General features: G+C 39.7%; 1 protein-coding gene across 20 annotated transcripts in view; it reads left to right on the top strand.

Moving 5' to 3' along the window:
• The window catches only part of BNC2 (basonuclin zinc finger protein 2), a 410,419-nt gene that overhangs the window by 142,878 nt on the left and 251,169 nt on the right, over positions 1-16,372 (top strand). For 2 of the 20 annotated variants that reach the window (XM_045509906.2, XM_045509909.2), the window contains exon 1: positions 2,984-3,364. The exons of the other annotated variants lie outside the window; for them this stretch is intronic. In XM_045509906.2, coding sequence (XP_045365862.1) covers positions 3,362-3,364 — 3 coding nt within the window. In that variant the 5' untranslated portion in view covers positions 2,984-3,361. Of the gene's footprint in view, positions 1-2,983; positions 3,365-16,372 lie in introns of those variants that run through there. 20 annotated transcript variants of the gene reach the window in all.

Here is a 16,372-nt window from a genome sequence, read left to right on the forward strand (position 1 = left end):
TTTCAAGTGGCATTGATTTGTTAAAGCACTGAATTAGCATCTCCGGCCAGCTGCTGGATCCACTGTTGTGTCGCGGGGCTCCACCACCTCCCCTCTCCCCTGCCATCTCTTTTTTCCTTCAGTCTTCCCTTTCTTGGCTCCCCTTTTCCATTTCTCTCCTCCCTATTTCATTCTTAATTTCTCTCTCACCGCCTTCTTTCCTGTTGTTTGTGTTTCTTGCAGTCTGGTTTCATCCTTCTCCATCTCTTTCCTTGTCCTTCCTTCACTCTTACCTATACTCTTCCTTTCCCATCTCATCTCCTTGCCTCTGAGGGTTGCCCTCGCTCAGGTTTAGAATCTGTTTGGGGGGCGGGGGGGGCAGTCAGTAGTAGTGGTGGTTGATTTAGCCAAGCCTATAGCTCCAAGTAGACTCTTGTTGAGAATAGATTAACCTATTTGTGTTTGTGCTCCTTGGAATAGGAGTTGGTGAGAAACTTCTCACCTATTTTGCTTTTTAGAAATTAAAGGTAACTGACAAAACTTTAAAACTTGTATTTCTGAATGCCATTTAACGTAGTAAAATTTTCTTTTGGTTAAAGGAAAATGAAAATCACTGATGCTTATCACAGATTTGATCATACACATGTACCCACCAGCATGTTTATATTTCTGCAAAACTTTTAGATTTTCGCAACTTTCTGAAATTCTGTACACTTGTTGATACAACTTTCTGTTCTAGCAGGCTCTGTAGTGTTCTGATCGCACTTACTGTATTGGTCCTGTTTCATTTAAAAAAATATGACTTCATGATGAATCACTGTACCAGTATATTAGGACTATAAAATTGGTTGATAGCCTTTTTGTTTTTCTTTAAAGAAATAAAGGACGGGTGATTCCTTCTTTTTAGTGATGTATCTCCAAGTTCCAGAGGTCTTCAGAGGAACCGCATCAGAGACCTTTATTCTTTTCTTTCTCTGGATGTTTGTCAGAGATACTTTGGAATCACTGTTGATTAATTTGACAGTAGCAAAAAAGTATACCTGACTGAATTTAAATAGAAGTTATCCTCTAATTTTAATCTCATGGCTTTAAGTAGTTCTGTCTGTAATTTTACTAGGTTTCCCCCGGTAACATCAAAATTGGAATTTCAATATACATTGATAGTAAGTCAGATTACTTGAAAAAAAATCACATCTTTGTTGCTGTGTTTTATATAGATTAAAATGGCAGTTTGATTTCAGCATTTAAATTTTGAAATAGGATTATTTCTTATTGGTTTTGATAATCTTGCTTCTTTGTTTTGTTGATTTCCCACTGCCTGTTCCTCAAGTCAATCCTTTTTTAAAAAAAGAAATTAATTGCTGTCCTCCTAGCTAGAATTAGCATGGTTTGGCTAAGGTGAAGGGATTAGAATGAATTTTCAAGGCATGATAATGTCTGTTTAAAGGAAAGAAGGAAAAAAGTCTTTTAACAAAGGCTTAAGACTAATTCCAGTTACTAAGGAGACAAAAATTACGCTAAGGAAGACAATTTGACTATTTTACATGTGCATGTTAACCTGCTTAGAGATCGTCATTTTGTATTTTAGGGTATTCTCTTAGATGAAGTAAGATGTTCTTCAGTTGTTACTGAGAAGGGGACGTGGCCTCACTCTAGGAGATTAATGCTGGAGCGTCTTCTGCCTTTCTCGGGGATAATCATAGCTCACCTGGCTGTAGTTCAGGGTCAGGGCCAGGAGGGACTGGCTGCTTTTTAGAACTGCCTGTTACTAAAGTAGAGGAGGAATAAGAAGACAAAATAGTAGAGCAAGGTTGAAAGTGAAAGTGCCCCATATGAAAATAGTTAGTGATCAGAAAAGGAAAAAAATTATGAGAAAAGGAAAAAAATCTGGCAGGCATACTTTAGTTGTGGGAGAGAAGCCGAGAATAAAGAAAAAGATTTTTTTGGGGGGGTGCAAAATTATGGTATCTTGTAACTTCAAAATAAATAAAAATGAATACTGTGTGGTCAGCTAAAAGGGCCAAACTGGCATCCCAGCAAAGTTAAAAATTAATTAAAACATTTAAAAGCTTTTAATGTGGTTTTAATTTTTCATTTGTACACATATTTTTCCTTGTCCCTTAGTTTGTCACTTACATTCCCTGGAAGGCAGAAAACTCTGCACAAGTAATAAATCAATGCATTTAGGGTTAGAAAAAAAATCTCATTTGTTGCTTGTTTGTTGTGTGATGGTACCTTAGCCACATGAAATGGTTAAGTGTGGAGGTTTCAGAGTTCAACACCTTTGAGCTTTTCTCTAACATTCTCTGGAGAAATCAAAATTACTTCTGTTTTTGTACTTTGTAAGTCTAAATTAAATGTCACTTATATGCAGAGGAACTGGCAGCTTTGATAAGTAGTCCCCAAAGCAAGCCAGTTTGTCAGTAATCATAACCCAATTATGAATGCAAATGCAAAGTTTGTTTTTTAAAAGGCCTAAAACAAACAAAGGAAAAAGAAAAACAGACCACTCTCCTGCACAAGGAAAAAGCCTCCCCGCGCTTACATGTAAGACCTTCAATAGTAGCAGTAATAATAAGAAGGAAGCTTTGGCATTGGCCCAAGTCCCGTGGAGAGGGAGCAGCACATGGCCTGCACAGCGTGCGGCCCTGCAGAAGTTCCAGAGTGACACATGCATCACAAGCCGGTCACAATGCGAGGGGTCAGGGGTCACGTTCAAGAGCAGGGTGTTGCTGGACGAGGCTGAGGAAGCCGAGGGGGCCCCTCGGTGCGCTGTGTGTGGGTCTGTGTCCTCCTTTCCCGTCAACGCTGGCCCAGCAAAGCCAAAAAAGCGGTTCCTTGGCAGGGTTTAATGGCAGGATGATGTAGTCTGTTGTGACTAGTGCATTCCTTTCAGGTTAAACTAGGGAAATGGCATTGTGTTAAAATTCCAAGTCGCATGAATGTTTTATTGCCACAGTGCCTTTAGCCCTCTAGGGGAGTATGTGGCGGCGGGTGGGGGTGGGGGGACTCAGAGACTCAGGAACTATCAGAAGAACACTTCCCTTGGAAAATTTTACCCACCCGCGTGAAGCTGATTTGCTGTGATGGTCACTTAGACGGGTTTCGCTTTTTCCTAAACTGTGGCTGTTTAAAGCCTTTTGCAGTCCGGACAATTAACAGCTGAAGGAAATATGACAAGACACACGCAAAGAGGTTGGGAGATAGAGAGAAAGAATGCACCAAGAAGGAGCTGAGCTGCCTTCTTGTGTAAACGGCCCGAGGAGGGCCCCTGCCCGCCGGGTCCCTGTCCCCCCCGCCCCGGGCTGGGCTTTGCTGTCTGCCTGAAGGCCAGGAGCGATCTGTTAACCTTGCACCACTGAGCGGGAGGCCGCTACAGCTCATGGTACTGTATGTTACCACTGCTACTCCCTCATTCCTTCTCCCTGGCTGCTTTGTGGGAGGGTGTGTGTTTTAACCTTTTCTCAGTAATAACGGTTTATATTAGTCAGAGGGATACAGTTTTGGAATGCAGAAGGTCCGAGTTTAAAACAAAACAAACTTAAGTATGGCACCGTGTGGGCCCCCCTCCCCCCGCGTTTAGAAGGGCAGAACTGGACCATTGTATTCAGTTACAGCCAGAAGTTTCCAGTGTGATTTAAAATCAGGAATTCTGGAAATAGGGCAGTTGGAGAGATGCAGGTCACCTGGGCTCTAGGGCTTGTAAAGGGACTTGGTTGTGAAACCACGTGAGCGTCTTCAGGGTTTTAGGATATTTCCAGGTTTCGCAGTTGTCTGAGAAAAATCCATTTTGCAGATTGCCCCGACCCCTGTCCCTCTCCGGGAAAACTCTAGCCTTCTGCTTCATTGTTCCATTTGTTGGAGGCTTACATATTCTGAGGGTGCGTACGATTTGAATTTGGTTGTAATTGTGCATATTACATGGAACAGTCAGGATTGCTTTGTGATTTGGTCTGACTCAAGTTAATTTATAACAGATTAAAATGTGGATGTATGGAATGGTCTTCTGATTTTGCATTGTGACTTTATAAAATATTCATGTGTATGATTTTTTTGATGAATAGGAGAAATATAGCTTATGCTGCCTGAGCTTACCTAAGTAAAGATACGTCATAGTTTGAATTTTAGTTTTGAATCGCCTATTTCTCTTCACTTTCAAACCGTAATACTTTCTTTGATTTCATGTTCTTGTGATGCGTCAATTTTTCATCCTTAATAATGCATGTATATACATACGTAGAGTTCGGGGGTGTGTGTGTGCCTGGGTGTACGTGCACACTTTGATAACTACCAAATGCATGCAAGGAAAAACTTTTTACAGTTGTTAAGCTAAGAGAGTTTTCCATTGATAAGTTATTTTTAAAAATATTATGTAACAGAAATTTAACTCAAGAACATACCCCAAAAAAGTAAACTACGAGTGGGTCTGTGTGCCCTGTTTATGGAGTATTTGGTGCATGATTTATGTATTTCTGTAAAATGAAGGTTTTGTCAAGATAGACCTCCTAAGTTTAATCTGATTAGTGCTGTCCGTAGATGGTTTATTATTTATAAACAGATACATTCACATTGTTTATGGGAGGTCTTAAACCAACAAGCAGTCAACTCTATAGCAAATATCAACATTTATGTGTGGACTTGGCACTTCAAATTTCAGATGAATTCATTAGATATTTTCCCTTACATTCTAGAGAATACTCACTTTAAGAATTCTTTTTACTCTGTTTGATATAATAAAGTGATCATGGAAGTTTTCTTTTAATGATTTTTGTTTTTAGTTCCAAATTTTAAAAATGCACTTTTCAGAGGAATACTAAATTTACTTTGTGCTGGATTTTTTTTTTTTTTGTCCTTACAGCTAATTTCAAAATTAAATTTTTTTTCCTAAATAGTGGAAAAACTCATTAACAGTGCCAAATTAAGGGGAAAAAAATCTGTTGTGTACATTTAGATTATCTAAAAAAAACTTTTATCCTGATCATGGAAGCAGTTTTTGATTATAAAAAGGATATTGTGGTTGTATTCAACTCTTTCCAATTTATTAAAATTTTCACTTGATAATCCAAGAGGGAAAAGAGTGGAAATGCTCCTATATCATGTCTCCTTAATATGAAGATTAAGTTTGATTTAGGATTTTTTTCCTCAAAAAAATCAAACTCCCTTTAAAATACTAATACTTGTTCTTTCAGCATTTTTTTCTTCCCATTGTAGAGGACGTTAGTGTTTGGTGTTGCAGAACTCTGGCGGGGGTGGGGGAGTGTGGGAGAGTCCAAGGGTTGGTACTGGGTTCAGATTGTGATGTTGCCACTTATTAGTCTTGTGACCTTGGGTGAGTCATTTTATCCCTAGCCTTTATTTTCTTCAGTTTTAAAATGGGGAGAACACTTAGCTTGAGACTTTGTCAGGAAGATAAATGAGACAAGCCCCATGAAGCTCAGGCACAGAGTAGGTGTTCAGTAAACTGTAGATCCTATTCTTTGAGCTTACCCTTGGGAAGCTTCAGTTTTTGGAAACAGGGGAAGAAATTTCAATAAAATGTTTTCCAATTATCTATAGGAAAGGAAATATTAGACCTTGGCAGAGAGCTTTCCTTCTTTCCTTTTTTTTCCCCGGAATCTCCTGTGTCATCCATTAGTCTTATGTTTTTTTTTACCACTCTGCAAAATTCTCACTGGAATGGCCTTCCTGCATGTCAGAGTGATGCTCTTATTTCTGAGATATCAGTGAAGGCTAACGATAGACTAGAGGCAAAGTTGGCAAGTGCTGCTGAGCTCTGTTTGCTTTTGACTCATCAGTTCTAATCATTTGCTTGAATCGAAACCTCCTGTTTTATTATACTCATTATCATTAACACTTGATAGTAAAGCTAGAGGTTCGATTATACAGGTACCCGGGGCCTCTACCTGTGGCTTTGTGTGTATTCCCATGTATTTGTGGACTTAAGGTTGCACTATAGTGAATAGTGTTTAAATAGAATAGTAGCAAGTAACATGCATGTCTATCTGGGCAACATTTTATCTTCATGTATGGTCTTCTACAATGCCTGAAGTGTAGTTAAGGGCTTGGGAACTATTTATTGAGCAAAATGTGCTTCTTTTATTGTTTTTTAATCCTGGATTATGGTTTTATCAAAAGTAATTGTGTTCTCATGTGTAGTACATTATTATTGTCAGAGATGGTCTTTGATTAGCATTGTTATTTTGCCTAACATCTAGTTTCTTTTAGCCAACACTAGTTTGAACGTACTGCATCTTAAGATCTAAAATAAATATTTGCCTTAGCGTTTACTTTCACCTGTTACTAAGAGCAAAAGAATGAGGATTAAAAACTAACCATTTCATTGCTACCTCGTAGCTCACACAATGTGCTAGGGGTGGTACCCACTTTATCTTACTCAGTTATTGCAGAAGCATTCAGGGCAGGTATGATTATTTTCATTGTACAGATGCGGAAATGAAGGGCGAAGATCTGTATCCAGCAAGTTTGACCCGAAAGTCTGCTTTTTCCTCTACCATATTCTTCATTCTGTAACTTAAGCCAGCCATTAAAAGAAAAAAATAAGTTATTGAACCCATCATTTTTGTTTTTCCTTTCAAATTAAATTTTATAAAGAAGCCAATATGCAGAACTGATAAAAATCAGAGCTGCCCTGGATAAAAACCGTATAGCCACAGAGCCCTATCTTATAAACTTTTATTAGGGATCCGTGGAATACCCGCTTCGAAAACCAGTCTAATGCCTCTACACCCCACAAAAAGGAGGGGTAGCAAAACCTCAGTTTCCCAATCTGAGAGTTAAGGGGCTTCTTTATTATCTTGAGGTGGAGGTGCAGTTACGGGAAATTTACAGGAAACCCTGATCTCTGCATAATTTTAGAAGAAAATATATCTAAGAGAAAAATAGTGTGGGGTAAATACCAACGTGAAAAAATTAGTTATATCATTGTACAGCATTTTACATGTTAATTTTCAGGGCACAAATTTTGTTTCATCCATACTGGTCAGATAGTTTTACTGTGAGAAAAATCATAAAATACCAAGTCATAGTTTTATGTTTAACTAGAGTCTGTATCTACAAATGTATACAGACTATTTCAGTTTGACAATATGAAGAAGTTTTTGTGCTCTGTGTAATGGTATGGCAAATCTGTAGAGGATATATTCATATCATATGCATATATGAATAAATGCAAGGATGAAGAATGTGGGTAGATTTAACTCTGAGAAAATAATGTTAAAAAAACACTATTTTAAATAAATTGCTTTTAAAATAAATTGATTGACATGGTAATTTTGTAGTATTTTTATAAACCAGGAATTTAAAATTTTTTCATCTGCTAAATTTGTATTGGGATTTTATATAGTCCTTCAGTAGAAATAAATTTTTCTTTTTCTGATCATAGGTGGAAGAGTCTAGGCTTTCAAGCCAGGTACTTTGTGACTTTGCAATCTCAATTATTTCATTTATAAAATGAGGGTTAGAAATGATGCCTCTGAAGTCTGGCACAGAGAAGGTGAGCTGTGTTGGTTGTTATTAGCAATTTCTTCTTTTGTTCCTGTTGTTAGTTTGCAAGCCTCGTGCACTGTTCACTTATCTCTTTATCAGTGGTGGTACTGGGTTCTTAATAATTGTACCATGTACACCCTTAGCCTTTTCAGTTACTGGTGTAAAAAATACTTATGCCAATCTTGCAGAAGCTTACTTCTGTTGAAGAAAATGAATGGAGAAAAATCTCCCCTTTCTTACTCTTAACTGAGAGTCAGTCATTGAGCAGCACAATTCTAAAATCTTATGTGGCTTTTGGGTACTTTATGAACCTTTTTACGGAAACCTGGAAGCAAGACACTGATTGAATTAATACATTTCTGTCAAGGGACTGTTCTGTTAACCTCTCTTCTTCCTCCTAACCCATGTATGTTTTTGTGAGGGACTTTTCTCGTCCAGTAAGGAGGTTGCCACCTAGAGTGGGGTTACCAGTTCTAGATAGGCAGGTTATTGGTAAATCTAAGAGCCTTTCTGTCTTTAAAACAAAGGAAAAGGAAAATTAGAAATGGTAACAACCAAACCAAAAACCTACCTAAACAAAAAATTACAAAAAAACTCTTTACTTTCTGAAGAACCCAGTGCTTTTTATAAAATGCAAAATCTGAACTTTACACACTGACTTTAATTTTTTTAAATCTTAAACTTTTTTTTTTAAAAACAGCTTTTATGAAGGGTATGTATTCAGTGTAAAGATCTCATTAAGAAAACTACAAAGAAAGTAGTAAACACTATCTGAAAGGCTGCCACCAAGGAACCATTTTATTAATATCTTTTTAGTCATCTTTATTTATGTGTACATATGGATGTATGGGTAGATGGTTGTTACAGAAATGAATTACAGATATGTGACTTCCTTTTTTTAAGTCAACCATGTCATAGATATCTTGCCATATCTAAATAAAGATGCTCATCATAAATTTTAATGGAATCTTAGTATATCATTGTACCATAATTTACTTAATGAGTTCTTGGTTTGTGGACGTTGAGGTTGTCGTTGAGGTTGTCATCAGCTCTTTTCTTTTACAGAGTGGGGCTTCAATACCAGCATTCTAGTTTGCTCTTGTATTCTTATTTATTAAAGGTGAATTCTTGAAAGTGATGTTCTTGGGGAAACAGGGATAATTTTGTATAGTTTAAAACAGTGGTTGGTAAATCTTTTCTATGAAGGGTAGATAGTAAATATTTTAGATAGCCCTATGCTTGCTGTAGCAGCTATTCAATTCTGTCTTTATAGCCACATACAGCTGCAGAGTATGTATATAAAGGGATAGGCAAGCTGTATTTCAGTAAAGCTTTATTTATAAAATTAGGTGGCAGGGTAGCATTTGGCTCACAGGCTGTAGTTGCCTCCTCTTGGCTTGAAACAAAGGAGAAAACTGATTAGGGATGGAAATTGACCTCCAGTTGTCTGTAAGCTGCTTTCATGGTATCTTAGAAATGTCTTCTTGTCTCAGAGCAGTATAATGTGTTGATTACTTTGTTTCCAGGTATATGGCAATCAGTACCTTTTAAAAGAGCTTATTATATGAGGTTTTCATACCTTCCTCTACTCTGAAGCCTAGTAAATTTTAAACTAAGAGGCTATATATGCCGGTATGTATTTTACCATTTTATACTTCAAATTTCAGCATATGTTGATAATTTGTAGGGCAGAGAAAGACCTGTAAAACTTACGTTGTAAAGATGTACATTTTCTCATCTGTAGATTGCTTTGATGGAGTAAGATTCTGGACGTATCCTGAAGTAAGCTGGAAGGAAAGTAAGCTTGAGAAGTATCATTTCAGCTGAAATACACAACGGATCAACGGGGTGACATTGAATTAGTTCCTGAACCTTCACAGGCTAAATTATACTCAGAAGACTGCTCTGTGCATAAATAGTAACCTCCTTGCATCTTGAATTTTTATAAAATAGGAATTATTGGCCCCTAATTGCCTTAAGGGTATTTGTTGAGGATCAGGTAGAATAATGATAGAGTTAAAAAATCACTCTGTAACATTGGGTCACTGGTGCCACTGTGAATTTTAAGAGATTTATTTGCTATTTATTTTGCATGCATCTGTTGAGTATCTGCTGTGTGTAAAGCAGTGTGGTAGGGGCTACAGGGGAATACAAAGAGAAATAAGTTTTAGTGCTTGCCTCTAAAGAGAAAAAACATGTCATGTATTTAATGTTGTGTAGTGCTGAGGGCCCTGTGGGTGGTAGAACACTGGGGAGGAGATCTCTTCCGCCTGGGGTATCAGGAGACTTTGTAGAAGTAGTGGAAACCTGAAATAGGAAGGTGTTCAAAAGTATAGTGCAGGAGAAGGTATTCCAAAAAGAGCTGTGTGAGAACTATGTCAAATTAGGAAAGCCTGAAGCAGTAAGCAAGAACCATTCAGGAGTCTAATTAGGCTGTCTGGTAAGTATTTGTCATGGAGGAGGAGGAGAGAGAAGCTGGAGAGGCAGGGTAGAGCCAGGTTTAGGGACCTGGAAGGAACTCTTAATTGGTAATTTGTGGAGAACTGTAAACATCAGCTAGGAGAGTGTGTGTGACAGTTGGTGGGGTGGAATATGGCCTTGGTGGGTGAGTGTGGAAGGAAAAATTGGGATTATCAATCACTTAAGCATTATGGCAAACGTCTGAGCATGCTCTTGTTAGAAATGATCTAGAAGATGAGAAATGTTCTGGAAGGTGTGTGGGAGGACAGCTGAGGGGATTGGAAGGGAGAACTGGACAGGCTTTCAGAATTTACTGGGTTTGGAAGATAAGGAGAAGGCTTTTAATCGTGATCTTTGGACCTGAGTCTTTGTTAATAGGATTATGGTGATAACCTTGTGCGCCACCCCCCACTCCCTCCCAAAAAAGGCAGAGTCAGGGTAGAGTTGTAGTAAAGAAAGGATAGCAGTAAACCCACACACTTTGCTTGTTTAGCAAGAGGTATTAACTGGACACTTGGACATTTCTATTGGGAGCTTGAAAGTGGAGGCTAAAAATTCACAGGAGAGGTAAGGAGTAGGAGTTGGGGAGTGTTGTTCTCAAACAGGTGATGGATGAAACCAGGGAGGAGCATCATGTAACTAAAGGGAAAGCATGTAGAGAGGAAATGGTGTTATATAGCGTTTCTTAGGTAAGTCATTGACGTAAATAGCTTTATATTTGAGGCTACTAATGCCAAAAACATACAAAATGGGAAACCGTGTAATCAATTCTAAAGCATTCTGTTGTCTACTAAGCCTTTTTTAGATTTTAAAGTCACTAGATTTCAGACGTATGTTCAGTTTGAAAAAACACCTTAAAGATCTCCAAGGAAAATACAAGGAAGCCCCTTTTACTTTATTTTCTCACCACTTCCTGAGACCTTCAGTAACAAAAAGATGCCATTGGTGGGAGAGGTTTACATTCACTTTTGACCTCTCTGGTGCAGCTTTTCATCTTCCCTGGATCTCACCCCAGTTGATGGGGGTTGGGGGGGGGTCTTACATAGAAATCAACTTGGTGTGCTCTTGTGCGTTTTCTCTTTTTAGTCTGGGGTCCTTGGCAGGTTTGGAGGGGGAATTGTGCAGTGCACAGTATGACTTAGGTTTGGGTTGGGCAAGTTTTTACTTTGTGGAACAGCAGGGGCGAATCTGCCTTCATTTCTTTTCTTACCGTTACCCGTGTTTAAATTTGCATGCAAAGAGGAGCACGTTGCTTTATTGATCTCAGGTGCGCTGCTCTGTGCGCTTTGGCAGCAGGGCGAAGGCTGCCCTGGCTCTCCTGTTGACGGCACTGGGAGTCCCTCTGGTCTGCTGGTACCCCGATTTGTGGCGTCTCACTCTTCACAGTAAGTCTAAGCCATGACAGATGGGGCGTGGGGCTAGTCCAGAGAAATCTACCTCTCTAGACGACCACTGTGCGTTAAATCTAGTTTAAGTGCTCATTGTATTTTATCTCTTAAACCATGTATGGCAACTTAAACTTTTTTTTCCCCCCATAACAGGCTTGGTGTAGGTTCAATGAATAATATGAAGATGTTGAGTTTAGAGGGCAGGGGTGGATATTTGTTCTCTCACTGGCTGTTGTGGGACACACGCCTCCATCATATTTTACTCCTCACACTCTTTGTTCTGCTCTCTCATGTACACCTTTTTCAATCACCCTTTTCTCCGAGTTGTGAAATTAGGGAGGAAAATAAAAAACCTTTTGATTCGTCTCATTTGGTGCCCCTGATGAGGTAAGGTTAAGTGGACTGCACTTGTTTTCCCCTAAAGTAAGCTCCTCTCTTTAAAAAAAAAAGAAAAAATGCCCCCTGCCTCAGAAAAGCATTCACTAGTTGGGTGATCGTGACTTGAAAGTCTTCTCTTCCGCCTCAGTGGAGATAGTTAAATTCATCTTCATTCTTAATTGCTGGAAAACCAGGGAGAGAAGCTGAGTGGAGCAAACCAGGGGCTGAGTTCAAGGTGATGTGGGTCATTTTGAACTGCTTTTTAGTTTCAGTCCTAAAGTCATATCTGTCCCTGAATTATGTCCTGGTAGGGTTTGCAGCATAACATGGAGTTCCTGTGCCGCTGCTCCCGACGTGGCTTACTCACCTGGGCTTATCTCTCAAGCGTCTCCTTTCCTGCTGTTCCGTCTCCTTCACAGAGTGAGGTTTGGGGAGACGCTGGATCTTATGTCCTGGTGTATACTTCTTTCTTTTTCCTTCTTCCCTTTTTTTTTTTTTTCCCTTTTTAAAGGGATCTCTCTTCTAAAATGAAGTTATCATCTAGAGAGCTTTTGCCTTACCAGTTCTTTTTTTGATATTCTTATTTATTTAGGCTAGTGATTCTCAAACTTTAATGCTCATCAGCATCACCTGGAGGGCTTGTAAAAACAAGTGGCTGGGCTCCACTGCCTGGTAGGTCCGCTGTCAGAGTAGATCTCAGGTGGGGCTGCAGATGCAGGTCTAACAAGGTCCCAGGTGATGTTAATAATGTTCCTTGGCTGAGAGTACACCTTGAACCTCTGACCTAGACTGTTTGTCTATCAGTTTGCTGTTTTGGGTTTTTTCCCCCAAAGGGTAGAGTTTCTTCAGTCTTGATTCACCTAAGTTCCTTGAAAACTCATTTTTCATTCATGCTAGGTCAAGCCACTAGCATGAAGGAGAACTCAGAAGATTGCCTTATATTTTAATTGTGAAGGGCTTGGTTGGGGCAGGAATGGCAGAGAGTGAAATGTGTCGCTTCTCAGTAATTTCCCCATGAAGACTTTTAAGGTCGGTGTGTGTCAGCCAAAGGGGACTGGAGAGGGATTCTAGGAGGTGAGCTGCCCAACTGGAAAAATGTGCCAGGAGCTGACATGGAGCGAAACCACACTTTATTCTAGTACAACAAGATGGCGCGCCGCCCACGTGGCGCACTTGTCCTTTTTTACATATTCTGCCCGCACATGCGTATTGTTCATAATGTGCGCTCACGCTATTGGCGCATGCCTATTGTTCATAATGCTCGCTCACGCTATTGGCGCATGTGTATTGTTCATAATGCTTACTCATGCTATTGGCGCATGTGTAGATTTACTTATTTACTTCTTACCTCATACACATGCAAGTTACTGTGACCTTTGACCTGGGTCCCACGGCCTACTCAAGGCTGCCAACAGTGTGTCAGAGCCTAGACAGAGCTTCATAGTTGGCCTCAACATGGCATTCTAGGAAGCCTTCTACAGGGTGAGAGAGCTGGCCCCTAATTGAGACTAATTGAAGAGGTATAATTTTTAGGTTCCCTAATTGCTTATATTATTCCTTTGACACTTGAAGTTTGCTTCCAGCCATCCCCTCACCCCCCAAATTCCTTCTCTCACTGTCTCAGACTTCTCAGCCCTGATGGGAATGGTGTGCTGCAGGGCCAGGAGGTTATCTGGGAAGTATCGTCTACCTGTTTTGTGTACCTACAGCACACTGAGTCAGGTGATTTACCTGTGTCATCTCCTTCACCCTTGTCAACCCTATGCAGTGAATATAATTATTCCCATTTTACAGATGCAGAAGACAAGGCTTTGAATTGGTAATTTACTGACCAGCTTCACAAAGTGCTGTAACTGGGATTAAAATAGGCTTAGGGGGGTGGGTATAACTTAGTGGTAGAGCACATGCTTAGCATGCATGAGGTCCTGGGTTCAATCCCCAATACCGCCATTAAAAAAGTATATTAAAAAATAAAAATAACCTCCCCTTGCCCAAGGTTTGGCTCCAAAGCCAGTGGACATTAACTGCACATCCAACAACTTAGGTCTCCTTTTCAGTGATTCTTCTCACTTGTTTTGCAGCACTGCGTTTAGCGTATCTCCATCCTTACAGTGTTGGGTAATTAATTTATTTCCTTATCTGCTCTTTCTCACAAGCCCTCCTGGCTAATTTGTCAAATCCATTTCGCTGAATGGTCTTCCTGAATTCTTTGTGTTATCTGAGTAATTTTTCCTCTCGTTGCTGAACACTGACCACTGAAATGAGGCTGAAGTTGTCATTGCTTTTCTCTGGCTTGGAGTATAACAGAGCTTATACCCAGCCGTGCCCCTGAGTCCTCTGATGGGGCTCTTTTGGGGTTGTCTCTGTTTCTTTTTAAAAACCAATTCTGTCTCCCTATTCTTTTCCAAGTTTTCCTTGGGTTCAGATGCTTTCCCTCATTCCTTCACCACTAAGTTGAAGCCACCAAGCACATACACTTGAGACCTGCTCTGGGCTTACAGCCAGTTCACCAAAGAGACTTGAGCTGACATGGAAGTTAGTTAGTTTATTTAGGCTCTGACTTTTATAGTGCCTATCAGGTAAATGCCTACCAGAATGTTTAATGTTGAAAAATAAAAGTTCAAATGGGCTCTGGCTTTGCAAGAAACATCCCAGACTCTGTAAGCCCCTTTCTTGGTAACACTTTTCTCAGGTTATCACTCCTGTGCCTCTTTCTTCCTTTGTCCCTTTCATGACAGCCACCCTCTGCACCCATTCTGCTTCAGGTGTTTTGAACAGTAGCTTCCATTTACGATGTGGAGCCTTTTCAGTCTTCTTTTCAGAAGTCGGGTCCCTAGCAGTCTTTATGTGGGATCTCTGTAAACAAAGGACATATGTGTGTGTAGGAAGCCTGCTGTATTTCCTCCCTGTCCCACAGAAAATGTGTTTTCTGGAAGCCCTTTTGACACTGAAGTGAATGCCCACTGGCCCTCCCTGGTTGAAAATTCTCCTGAGAGGAGAGAGAGAGACTTTTCTTTATGCTTGTTGTCATATGTTTTGTTTCTGCTGATTATATACAAAGTGAGTTGTAAAGAGCTCTCTCCCACACCGTGGTCCCTTTGAGGTACATGCAGAGAGGAGATGTGCACACTCAGCTCCCGCTTCCCTAGGGATGCTCGGGGGTCCCTCTCCAGGCCTATACTTCCTGCTACAGCCCCAGTCGAATGAAATTTAGACAAGGACCAGTTACCACCCCGTCATGAAGCCTGTGGCGTGCTGTGCCATTTAGAAATATTAGCTGATGAGTTTAGTGCTTGTCTTTGGTTTTAACTTAAGTGTTTCTCTTAAACAAAGGGAGAATAAAAAACAAAAAGTCCCTGTAGTCTTACTACTTCTCAGAGATCAAAATCACTGTGAACATTTTGTGAAAACCATGGTGGAACTTTTTTTAAAGCATGACGTTGAACTGGATGCTAAACACTAGCACGAAGAAAAGAAGATAAAATTGGAATTCCCCAAATCAATTTAAAATTTCAATTCCATTGAAAACAGGAGGTCTACATCGTATTTTATTATCTTAATTTGAAAAGGAGTAATAATAAGGAGTTGGGTGATTTATGTCTGCTGTTTCTGTCCCTCCTAGTTCATTTTGGGGATTTGGATTGTTGAAACATTCTAGTAGCCTGGTGTAGTTTCCTCCCAACTTACTCACAGACCTTTTTGTTTTCTCTCAGAAACTGTGTATTTCTAAGTGTTTGAGGTTGTAATTGAGTGTAATTGTAGTTGTTTAACTTTCTCTCTTCCTCCTGAGAGTGTTTATAAAATCCTTTCTGTGAGGGTGAAAAGGAACTAGAAACTTAGTCTTTGTGGCATGGTCAAATAATATTAAGGTAAGTGGGAATTGTTTTGCATACATGAAATAAAGTATTGTTTACACTTAATTTGCAGTATATACACTCTGGCTCATGGAATGTGCTGTAATCAGTAGTAACATTTATTCAGGTTTTATAGGAAGCTTTTGCTGGGTTTCTTCTTGATATGGAATATTCTAAAAGGTTTTGTTTTTTTTTTTTTTTTTTTTTTTGCAATTCTTCTGTTGCGCCCTAGGGAGAGTTACTGTTACAGAGCTCATTAGTGCCCCTCCGCAAGTCATCCGTGTGGTGGGATGGGCATTGTTCTGTGTGTGACACAAATGCCGGGGCTCTCCTCTTCAGTACACCCCATTTCTTTCTCATTCCTCAAGATGGAGGATACATCCCCTTCAACGCTGCTTGTGTTGTCCGAGACCAAATTGCAGGTAGTAGGTCTTGATTTCTGGTAACACCTTCTCAGTTTCCTTTAATTGTCTTCTTTGTAATTTCCTTCATATGAAACATCAAATGCCTCTAGAATGGATGCCACTAAATGCAGCTGTTACATGTTTTTCATTAACTCTTTGAAATATGTTCTCATTTTTTCTCATTTCTTATGTTTGGGCTTTGTGACTTTCTATCATGTGACCCTGAGGTAGTTATTTACCTACTCTAAGCCTCCTGTTTTTTCATTTGTAAAATGAAGGTGCTCATGTCCCGTAAGATCATTGAAAAGAAAAAAAGGGTTAATCTGTATGGAAGGAATCCACATGGTGACCAGCAAGTTGCAAGTGCTTAGTAAATGTGACCTCCTTTTCTTTCCCTTCTTGG

This window comes from Camelus bactrianus, chromosome 4, assembly GCF_048773025.1.
Source record: "Camelus bactrianus isolate YW-2024 breed Bactrian camel chromosome 4, ASM4877302v1, whole genome shotgun sequence".
In the NCBI taxonomy this organism is placed as follows: Eukaryota; Metazoa; Chordata; class Mammalia; order Artiodactyla; family Camelidae; genus Camelus; species Camelus bactrianus.